General features: G+C 28.0%; 1 protein-coding gene across 1 annotated transcript; it reads left to right on the plus strand.

The window, feature by feature from the left end:
• The first annotated feature begins 5,861 nt into the window (after window positions 1-5,861).
• LOC107440393 (uncharacterized) lies at window positions 5,862-6,431 on the plus strand. The gene has a single exon (XM_016053332.1). It carries the CDS (start codon window positions 5,862-5,864, stop codon window positions 6,429-6,431), a length of 570 nt encoding a protein of 189 aa, XP_015908818.1.
• Window positions 6,432-13,226: the final 6,795 nt, after the last annotated feature.

Raw genomic sequence — 13,226 nt, forward strand, 5'->3', positions numbered from 1 at the left:
TATATATATATATATATATGGTCGTTTATAGTATAATAGTATACGTTAACCCAAAATATTTATAGATATTTTGTACTATTGTAACATAGAATAGATGCTTTAAACAATTTTTAAACAGGTAAAATCACCTATAATTTCGAGATTTTGCAGGCACTTGCCAAGGTTTTCATGTTAGATCAATGAAAAAATACTTCTTTCATTTTATTTTATTGGTAATTTTTGATCCTCAACGAATCAAAGAATATTACCCATATGACGTAACTCTCTAAGCACTTATGATATTCGATAATTTAACGTAAAATGAAGTTAAGCATTCAAATTAAAATAAACTTAAGATTTAGAAAGAGCATGATTAATAAATTTTTGATAGCAAATTTAACAAATTTATTAACTTTTAATTACACAATATAAAAATACTTCAATACTATATCGTACAATTTATTAAATTCTTAACTATATTAAAAAAAATAACATTTTACTACTTCTAAAGTACTAAAAAAGAATTTTAAGTTCAAAAATAAATAAATGAAAATGCTAAATAAAAAATTGAAATAACAAATAATTAAGTCAGACAACTGCAAATGTTAAATAACTTCCAAAAATGTTTCGAGAGTAAATCTATTCGGTTGGGGGGGGGGGCTGTAATAGTCCAGTTCAAAGTCAAGAGGCATAATTCGATATCCAAGTTGCAGGCGATTAAACACGATCTCCGTTAACTTATTTACAAAAGTCATTAACACATTAGAATATTTGCATACGAATCCATTACAACTGTTGATAATGTCGAAGGGGAGCCATTACTCATTGACGACAGATCGATATAAATGGATTACGATTATTCTGAAATTTGATCGATATGAAATGGATTATAAGAGTCCAAAATTATGACAAATGTTTTAACCCAAGGCGGAAAATAGGATGTCAAACACCAGTTGCTGATGAAATATCGTTTGAATACAATTTAGAAAAAATAAAAGAACAAATCATAAAAACTTGCGTAAAAAAACAGTTTAACGTTAAATCATAAAAACGACTCTATTAAAGCGTTAAAAACTAATGTTTGAAAGGAAAAAAAACCTCGGTATGATAACGGTAAATTGCCATAACAGTAGCATTTTGATGTTAAAAAACTTTACATTAGATTTTATTTTATTTTATAACAAACACAATTTTTGGGTTTAAGACTACTAATGTTCAACTACGTAGTCTTACAATTTTAAACCCAATCCAGAAGGCAAGGGAATTTCTTGATCAAGTATAAAGAGAAATTTGCCTTCGTGGAGGATTTTACGATATAACTAACCAGCATTTGTGTTACATGAAGAGGAAAACCACGAAAACCTCCCACGGTTAGATTTTATGTCATATTTTCTATCCATCGTTGAACAGCCGACCCAATTTTGGGGTTACGAGTTAACAATCAATTCCGTAGATTTGAAATTTTGAACCAATCCAGAAGACAAGGAAACTCCTAGATCAGTACCCCCAGAGGTATTTATTTGTTGTGGAAACATGGAGGACTTTGCGACGCGACATATTTAACGTGCATCAGTGGCCATTTACTACACGGGGAGTCTTCGGTCGGCCGGGATCGAACCCACGAACTCTTGGACATTGGCCCATCAGTGCCTTACCAACCAGTCTATCCCGGCCACCAAGGTTAGCTTGCAAAAAGAAGAAAAAAAGATTAAAACCGTATATGAATAAAATAATATTTTTATACAATTTAAATCAAATAGACGCTATGAGCGATCTCAGTCAAATGAATGAATTAAATAAATGATCCCAAGAATTTAAAGCTAGAAGATAAACTTGATAGTGTGAAAACTTTATTTGCCTCATAAACTAAATGCGTGGAAAAAGTTGACACGTTTTGAGCTCTCAGAAACAGGCACCCATTCTCAAGTTTTACCAGACGTGAACGAAGAAAATAAAACAGAATTGAAATGGAAAACGCAAAGATTTCAACAAAAAAAAGGAAACTAAATTAAAATTTAAAACAAATCTGGAAAAACCGTGGCTTTCAACAGGCTAATTAGGACAGGATGCATGTCCCCTCGTCATTGAGGCTTGATGATGAACTCATACCGTTCAAGAGGAAATTGAGTAATGACATTATGTGAATGAACTGTCGCACTTTGTTGGTATGTTGGTTAATAAACTGCTGCTCAGTGTTGGAACCAGGAATATAAATTTAATTTCGATAACGCCAAATGATGCTTTTCTTGTTATGAAATATTCTTTCATTCATCTGAATTCCGCTTCCCAAGTTAAAGACACGAGTGCCTCGCCTTCCTCAATAATGCTTGGAAATGCATCTTGCCCAGATTTGTTTCGCGGTTGCAGCTGCGTTTTTACTTTTTATATTTCATCTTTATTCAATTTTGCGTTTTCTTTTTTGTCATTACTTGGTGTCCCGCAGTGGACTGATCGTTAAGACACGGTTCCCAGCAGATCACCGAAGTCAAGCATCACTGGCTGCGGTCAGTGTGCGGGTGGGTGATCCACTTGGATCAGTCTGCGTAGGGACCGAGGGTGTGCGGTATTGGTCCTCGTTAAACTGTGCTACCGTAAAGTGCTCGACTTCGCGTGCAGGTCGTTGGGCTACCGAAGGGGGGGTGCCATCCCCTCTGCAGAGGATCAAAATTGTGATGGCATGTCTTCGGATCATCCTCAGGGATGTTTCCCAGACCGTCGCCAATAGCCCATTGTGCAGCTCTAGTGCGACGTAAATGAATTACAACAATCATTATTTGGTGAGACTTGAGTATGGTTGCTTGTTTTTGATCGCTTGAAACAGGTCGACGTTTATCCCCTTTAAAATTTATGAAAAAGTGAAGTGGTTATATTATTAAGAACATTTAATGAAAAGTCAGCCGTGGTGGCTCAGGGGATAGAACGCATGCCTCCCTAGGTCAAAATTCTTGATGGTCCCATAAAAAAAAATTGATGGTTTATGTCGGTTTCAGTGCGATTCGTGATGATGCAATATCATTTGATGGTCACCATCATGAAACATTTTCCATCACGCATTCATGGTTTTTGGTATGCTGACAAACTTTCATCATTCCATGATGGAAAATGCTACTTTAATACTATGATGGTTAAACATCAAGAGACGTTTCATTCTCATAGACCATCAATCCGTGATGGTCCGTGATGGTTTCAACTGTACATTTCCATTATGATTTAATGAGAATTCTTGTTGGATCTCGGGAATATACCATCAGAACAATTTGGTTTTTCTGATGATGAACCATCATAAATCAGTCCGAATTCCTATAGTGGGATGGTGGCTGTTCATGATGCTCCCAACATTTGATTTCTAAGATGCTACGATGGAAATTAGTGATGTTTCAACATAAACAAACCACCAATGCAAGTTGCTATTCGAATGTTTGACCACCATAAATCAGTTCGAATTTCTACATTGAGGTGATGATTACTTATATTGGTTACTATCAAAAAATATAATGACTCATGGTGGAATTATTGATGGTTACCTTCAAGATTATGTTGGATTTGTTACCTCAATGGAAAAACCATTACAAATTTTGACTATGGTCCTAACGTGGTGACCCAGGTTTGAAATCCAGCGAATTCCGGCTCTTACCGACTTCAGTTTTGACCTAAAATATCTTCAGTGGAGCAAGAATAACGAGTTAGAGTCCTCTTACCGTACCGCTGACCGAGGGAAGTTTTCATGGTTTTCCCCTCCATATAATGCCAACGCGGGCTAGTTAAATCAAGAAGTCCTCCACGAAACCTAGTTTCTCCCGATGTTTGATCCAGGAGTTCCCTTGTCTTCTGGGGTGGGTAAGAAATTACAAGGCTGTGGAGTTGAACCTTGATAGTAGGAAGCTGGTTATAAATAAACTGAATTAATTATTCATCTATAAGCATAAAAAAAGTTTTTGTCGGAAAGAAAAGTGAATGTATAGTTCATTTACCAAGAGTTGGCACTTGGCTCCACCTCCTAGGAAGCAGAGTTCATTTCAGCGCAGGAGTAAGAAAAGATACATATCCGCGCTTGAATGTGAGACAACCTTTAATGCTCGCCAAACGCAGTGAATTCTTTTTCAGTCACTTACTTCGCTTTATCATTCGCTATTATACCTTTCGTTTCTCTAGGTAATTAAGTACATTTTAATTGAAAAACTGCTGTTTTCCCAGCAAAATGTCTCAAAAAGGACACATTTTTCCCTCTAAAGAGAGAAATATCATAAAAATGGAGCAAAATATCATCAAATTTTTGAAATATTTAATGTTAAAAAGTGCTGAAAAAGTTGGCGAAATATACATTTTTGCCATACGATTGCCAAATAGCAACCTTGTTTAGGATTGCTCACAACCTTCTCCCAATAAGAGCGAAATAGTATCGTCGCTTACCACGTGATGAAGACGGAGCCAAGTGCCAACTCTCGGTGAACGTGCGTTATGACGTTTTAATGTGAAAGCGTTTTAACATGAAGTTTTAACATTCAGTGTCGTACGCAAGGGAGGGGTTTAGGGGTTTAAACACCCCCCTTGAGCCTAGACAAAATGGCAAAAATAAAAATTTTAGTAGAAATTATGAGATCTATTATTTTTTAAGGCTATATATTTTTATCTGCCTTATGACTACTTTTTTTTTCTCACGGTACTTCTCAGAATACTGAAAAAACATTTACTATAATAGGGTTGTACTTTTGAAACCAAATTCACGTGATACTGTTACGGACTGGTTCCTTTCTGTCCTACCAGTATAGTTTTCGAGACTGGCTGTCATTCGCGAGGTCTTTACGCGATGATTCTGGAATCCTAGACGTTCTGTCGTCTTTGAGACAATTCGAGAATTTTGGAGATGCGTTGAAAAATTATATAAAAGGGGGAACGGAGTACAGTGGAGTTAGTTAGTCAGACTAAGAGTTATCTCTGCCGCTTGTCTTTCGGAGCTTGTCGCTAAATCTGTTTTGATTTATCTCAACAAAAAGTTCATTCAATCGCCGAACCCGTCGTCGCCACTATTTCGACTAGTGAAGAAATCAGTAACAATACCATTGGAGATACTGTGCTCGTTGAAGTTATTCATTCCAGCTCGAAACTTTGAGATCGTAGCATAGCGGATATTTCTGTGCCAATATATATATATATTTGCTGTTCTTGGATCTTTAGAATGTCAAAACGCAAGAATTTAACAATTTTTAATTATTTTGAGAAAAAACAGCGACCTAAAATTAGTGAGGTGGCAGCATCTAGTACCAATGTAAGTTTTTCTGTTGTACAGAAATGTGATACTTCCGTTGAAGAAAACGTTTCTAGCATAACAAAATCTAGTGAATGTGAAAGTGGCCCTCAAAGTGTTACTTCCCACCCATATGACATTGGACTTTTTTAGAAGATATTACATTATGTTCTTAAACTTAAAAAATCAAATCAAACTTTAACTAAATGTTGTCTAAATAAAAAGTCAAAATTGTCTAGCTGTCTAAATTAGGGAAATAATGGTGCTTTATTACAGACTCGAATTTCTTTTAGTAGTTTCAGAAAATTATGAACACCCCCCTTGAAAAAATTCTGCGTACGCCACTGTTAACATTAATAAACTCTAAGAAAAATGGCAAACGCTTAAAAGGAAAGAAAAAATGATACGATAAAATGTTTGAACTCCAATAATCGAACATTAGAATATACTATTAACGTCGACATTTCAAAATTAAATTCTTAAGTTCTACGTTTCAATATTCATCATCACATGCATTTGATAACCAATAATATTGAATATTTCTTTCAAATCACGATAAAATGTGTAGCTAAAAAAAAAAGTCAGTTTTCTTTTCTTTATTTTTTTCTCTTCAAGTTTAAAATGTTTTAGTGTTAAAATGTTTGCCAAGACCGATTTTGATGGTGAAGTTGAGGCAAAAAAAGTAGCTTTAACTCATCTAAATGCTCGTCCTCCTATTTTTGATCAAGTTGCCATCTTCTCAGATTCCCAAGCTGCGATTCTGGCCATTGCCAACTACTCTAAAGCCCCTAGCTCTTTGTTCACTGTGAAATGTAGATCTTTAATGACAGAGATAGGTGAAAAATATAAAACGATTGCCTTACAATGGATTCCATCCCACTGCGGTATCCCCGGCAACGAAAAAGTTGATGCACTGGCCAAAAAAAGTTGCTTTGTTAATCAAGCCCCAAATAACTTGGTTAGCTATAAGTCCACTTCGTTAATGATTAATCATGCAATTAAGACAGCACATATATCATTGCTAAAAGAACGGACAGTAGAAAAATCGTGGAGAAATGACATCCTTAATTTCCTCGATTGCCCAAGAAGCAGTGCTGTAGCTGCCTTTCGTCTTACTACCAAGCACGATTGCTTATACGCTCATCTTTTCCGTCTTGAAATAGTGGATAATCCCCCTCTGCCGCAGTGGTGTGACGATGAATGCTGAACATCTCCTCAACTGTTCAGTTCTCACAAAGAACTGTATCTACTCCCGATACTGGGAGGCCAGAGACCTTTTGCTCAATTTAAATTCGTGATTTAATTTTTGTGCTTGATGTTTTGATTTTGTATTTTGTATATTTCATCTCTTCCTATGTTTGTATTTCTCTTTTCTTTTGATCTCTGTACGGCGTTAGGATAATGTCTGTATCGCCTGCTGCATTGGAAATAAAATAAAAAAAGTTTAAAATGTTTAACTCTCACGTTTAAAAGTAAAATAAATAGTAAAAGGTAAAAATGCTGAAATGTTAACTTTAAAACACTATACAGTGATACATGAGTTTTAATATAAAAGTTAACGATTGATAGCAAAATTTTAAAGAAGAACCTGCCAATAATATATTCGTTTCTCATTATTTAAAACAATGACTGACTCTCTCAGTTACGTGTGAAGTTGAAAATATACAACACTATTTCCTAGAAGCAAAATAAAAAAAGCAACAAAAATAAAGTGAAATTTTGAACTCGAACGCTGACATTTTATAATGATAACTATTAAATATTAATATAATTTACATTCATGAACATGTTATTATAATTTTTCGTTTTGTAACAGTCTTTGAACAGCCGACCCAATTTTTCGGGTTTCGACTACTTATGTTCAACTCCGTAGCTTTGAACCTAATCTAGAAGACAAGGGAACTCCTGGATCAAGTACCGGGAGAAATTTGCCTTCGTGGTGGACTTTTTGATGGAACTAACCAGCATTTGCGTTACATGGAGAAGAAAACCACGAGAACCTCCCACGGTTAGCCTGACGGCCACGGCACTCTAACGCATGATCCGTCTACCATTGAGGATATTTTACATCAGCACTGTGATCGGTGCAAACCGGGTACGGAATTCGTATCGAACAGCCACTGCTTGGATTCGAACCTGGTTAACCTCATTGGAAGGCGAATGCTCTATCTCATGAGCCATTACGGCTAGTGAACGCGTTATGATGAATATTTGTTTATAACTGTGAAAAGTATTTTATTTCTTTTTATAACAAACGTTGAATCATAGAGTTAAAATATAACAGAAAGCGGAATAATTTTTTTCCTCATAATGAAACCACGTGACTAATGGGCGAATCGAGCAAGAATATTTTTAACTCCGTGTTATTTCAATTAAAATTAATTACATTCTTTAATTGGGTACTTGCACTTCAAGAGGAAGACGATCATGAATACTCCACATATGTGACCTATAATGTCAACTTTAGCTGATGGTTACTATCAAAATAGCTAGTTAAAGTTGAGTTACGTTTCTCTACATAAGTTAGAGTGTCAATTAACGTAAAGTTAATTAAATAGAGCATCGTATCGCCCATCAAATTTGTTGAAATAGAAGTCTCTTTCGTCTGCGTTTTTACTTAACTTAGATTTATTATTTTTTTATGCACTTTATTGTAACTGTGATATATTTTTGTTCTGTCTACCTGACAACTTCGATACATAATTAGTTTGTTTATAAAAAAAAAGATATAAAAAATCTTTATAGGAGGGAAAAAATATTTGAAAATGTTTTTTAAAGATATTCACAAATTTAAAATTTAAAAAAAAATTTACATTTAAGAAAAATTGTAAAGATATAATCTTGTCAACAGCTTACATGATTATACCCGAAAAAGATAGTGCTTTATAAAATTGTATTAATATACCGGAAGGAAAATATATCAATACAATAGTGTGAGGTGCACCAAAAACATTGAAACGAAAATAGAACTTGTTTAGCAAAAATGTAAAATTAAAAAAAAAGAAAAAAAAAAGAGCAAAATGAAACAATCAAGCCAAAAATTAAAAATCAAAGAAAATACAAAAAAAAAACTAAAAATGTTATATATAAAGTGAGTAACGTATTCAAATGTCCTAATACTTATAGACAATTTACAAAAACGATTTAAATGATTTTCAAAATATGAAAATAAAAGCGCAAGTGGAGGATAAAGGGATCAACTTATGGCACGTTCTTACTGAAGTACAGAAGTGCATTTTATTTGCTAGTTACCTTGGATTAGCCTGAATCAGGATAAGCGGAAACTAATAATATTATACTGGATAATTCAAAGTTTATAATTAATAATGTTGAATTTTAATTATAAAATTTTAATGTTAATAAGGTTGAATTTATGGTAGTTATTAACATTTAATGAAAAAAAAATGCATTATTTAAAAAAAAAATTCTTTATTAAATATTTGAAAATTTTTAGCCAGGAATTTTACAGAATTGGAAATTGCACATTGCAAAAATATAAATTTTGTTAACAAAATTTTTTAAAATTATAACAGACAGTTAAGTCAACTATTTTATATGGAATTTAACTACATTAGTTAAATAGACATTGTTTTTCTCATTAAATTTTGAAAAAGTTCGATAATTTGTTTTTTGGATAAATAAACATTACTGCAAATTCTTTTAATTCTTATTCATTTGATTAAACATGCTATTTAAATGAATGTTTTGAAAAATATTAGTTTATTTATATTAAATTAGTTTATTAGTATATTTATTATATTACTTTATTTATTTATATTAAATTTAAAATAATTTCTTCCATCGTAAAAATCTTCTTTTTTAATACTTAAGTCCAAAAAATTAAAATTAATATTATCGTCATGATTACGAAGCAAGATTAATTCCTCGGGGTAAATATATTTTAACAACATTGCATAATTTTGAAAAATTAAAGACAATTAAATCATCAATAAATCTAAAAACAAATTTAAAATTAGGAGTATAATTTTTTTTCATAATATTGTAAATATAAATTAGCTAAGACGGATGAATCATTAGATCTTTGTAGTATTCCATTAATTTGAACAAAAATATGTTTTCTATTGTAAAGACAATTTTATTAAAACGACAAAATATAATTAGAATATCTTAATAATCAAAATCTCAATTAAGGATATTTTTATAATCAGAGTATTAATGCAATAGAACATCTTTTAGTTTAGAAAGGGGAATGCTTCTAAGGAGATCTTGGAAATCAAAAGTTGCAATATAATTAATTTTATTTTGTTTAATAAATTGTAAAATAGGTTAATCATTAGTGATAACCCAAGAAAAACCTTCTTTATTATTATTTTTAATAATTTTATTTAAGTAGTAAAAGAAAATGGACCCAGGTTTAGTTTAAGAATCAGACCCACAAGTGATTGTTTTAAATTTGATAGGAATTTGGACTGATTATTAGGTATGGAAAATGCATATTTTTAGTTTTAACATTTAACCAATTATTTAAAGTTAAAAATGTTTTTAATGATTATATTATTATTTAAATTACAAAGCTTAAAATTTTTACAATTATTTAATTCTTTATTTAAAAGTTCAACATAAATGTTTTACATACAATTCCATAGTTATTGTCAGCTTTGCCAATGGGGTTATCTATAAAATATTTTTGCAGTTACTTAATTGATTGATCAATTTTGGAAAAATTTTTTGAATTGTTACTGTTATCTAAAATTTTTTTATTTTATTCTAAAAAATAAAGTTTTAAAGTAATAATAAACAGCCCATTTCTATTCTGTTAACATACCAAAAGGTAAAGAGAATCTATTTGATAACTTTAAAAAAAAAATTATCGAGTAATTAATTAAGAAAAGTATTTAAGAATTTTATCAATCGGTATATGGTAAATGGGTCACAATTTTAACCTTTTAACAACAAATTTCTTAGTTCTAAGTCCTCTATAATATTTGAATTACCATTAATGTTTATAATGTTTATCAACGAATTCGAAATATTTCTAATCTTCACAGTGACATTCGTAATTGGATTTATTAATTTTTCCTAAATTTTCGCCATTTCAATGTCATTAAAATTAAAAATAATTCTTCCAAGAGTTTAATTAGATTTATAAGTATTAATTATGTTAGAATCATTTAATGGAAGCAAATTTTTTAACTTGACAAAAATATTATTAAATTTAATGAAATCAAAAATAGGATTTTGAAAGCTAATATTAAAATTTAAGTTATCTAAGTTTTTCTTTTTATTTTGTGAAATGTTTCTAATTTTGACTTTCATTGAAACAAAGAATTTTGAAGTGTAAATTAGCAAAAGAAAAGTTGTTAATTAGATCTTGAAGCTGATAAATATAATTATATTTAAAGGAGAAAACAAAATCCTTCATTGGATTAATATTGTAATGTTTGTTAAAATCTTTTTCTAAATAGAAATAAAATTTACATTAATCGTGTAAGTTGATGACAAGTTTATATCTTTTTCCTCTTTCATTTCGCAAATTTTCTTTTTTAATTTTAATTTTTAAATTTTTTTATGCTTTGAAATTGTAAATATTTTTAAAAACATTTTTTAAAAATTTTTTCTTCTTTAAAATATCTTTCTAACTTTTTCCATGTATTTATCATATGAGCATTTATCATTTAGCATATCAGTTCTATGTACTTGCAGTAAATAAAACTTATTATTATTATTTTGTTTAATTTTGAAAATCCCTCTTTTCTCTTATCCTTTATTTTGCCTTTATATATATATATATATATATATACAGGGTGTCTCAGTTAAGCGTTTCAGAACTTCTAAGGGGGGTAGGGGGCATCCTGACGACTCGAAATCATATAGCAATGTGGGGTCGGAAATGCTTTCCTGAAGCGGTGACGTACACAGACGCACCATAAAGAAAAGATACCGTAAGTGAAAAATCGCTATAATAATACATTGAAAAAATTATATGGTACATGGGCCAAAGTAAGTGTTCGAAGTTTCTGCCACCGGCTACAATGTACACCTCACATCTCCGGTGCATGGACATCCGAACATTCTGCAATACTCCAGGCATATCTCGCAGGCAGCTACTGCGATTCTTGCNATATATATATATATATATATATATATATATATATATATATATATATATATATATATATATATATATATATATATATATATATATATATATATATATATATATATATATATATATATATATATATATATATATATATATATATATATATATATATATATATATATATATATATATATATATATATATATATATATATATATATATATATATATATATATATATATATATATATATATATATATATATATATATATATATATATATATATATATATATATATATATATATATATATATATATATATATATATATATATATATATATATATATATATATATATATATATATATATATATATATATATATATATATATATATATATATATATATATATATATATATATATATATATATATATATATATATATATATATATATATATATATATATATATATATATATATATATATATATATATATATATATATATATATATATATATATATATATATATATATATATATATATATATATATATATATATATATATATATATATATATATATATATATATATATATATATATATATATATATATATATATATATATATATATATATATATATATATATATATATATATATATATATATATATATATATATATATATATATATATATATATATATATATATATATATATATATATATATATATATATATATATATATATATATATATATATATATATATATATATATATATATATATATATATATATATATATATATATATATATATATATATATATATATATATATATATATATATATATATATATATATATATATATATATATATATATATATATATATATATATATATATATATATATATATATATATATATATATATATATATATATATATATATATATATATATATATATATATATATATATATATATATATATATATATATATATATATATATATATATATATATATATATATATATATATATATATATATATATATATATATATATATATATATATATATATATATATATATATATATATATATATATATATATATATATATATATATATATATATATATATATATATATATATATATATATATATATATATATATATATATATATATATATATATATATATATATATATATATATATATATATATATATATATATATATATATATATATATATATATATATATATATATATATATATATATATATATATATATATATATATATATATATATATATATATATATATATATATATATATATATATATATATATATATATATATATATATATATATATATATATATATATATATATATATATATATATATATATATATATATATATATATATATATATATATATATATATATATATATATATATATATATATATATATATATATATATATATATATATATATATATATATATATATATATATATATATATATATATATATATATATATATATATATATATATATATATATATATATATATATATATATATACATATATATATATATATATATATATATATATATATATATATATGTTTGCATTGATGCGAATTTAAGAAAATTTGTATGTTGTTGTTGGCGTAGGCCATTAAGGCAATGGGGGTGCGATTGTTCTTGTTTTCTAATGGCGTGATCTATCGTCAAGAATTCAACTTCTTCCTCACCCATACGTCATACCCGTTACTCCATTACCCCCAGAGGTATAATTTGTTATGGGAACATGGACCACCTAGTAACCCGACAGATTTAGCTTGCATTAGTCACTATTTACTATACGGGGGTCTTCAGCCGGCAAGATTCGAACTCCGTTCATACGAACTTAAGTCTAGTGCCTTACCAACA

This window comes from Parasteatoda tepidariorum, chromosome 5 (genome assembly GCF_043381705.1).
Source record: "Parasteatoda tepidariorum isolate YZ-2023 chromosome 5, CAS_Ptep_4.0, whole genome shotgun sequence".
In the NCBI taxonomy this organism is placed as follows: domain Eukaryota; kingdom Metazoa; phylum Arthropoda; class Arachnida; order Araneae; family Theridiidae; genus Parasteatoda; species Parasteatoda tepidariorum.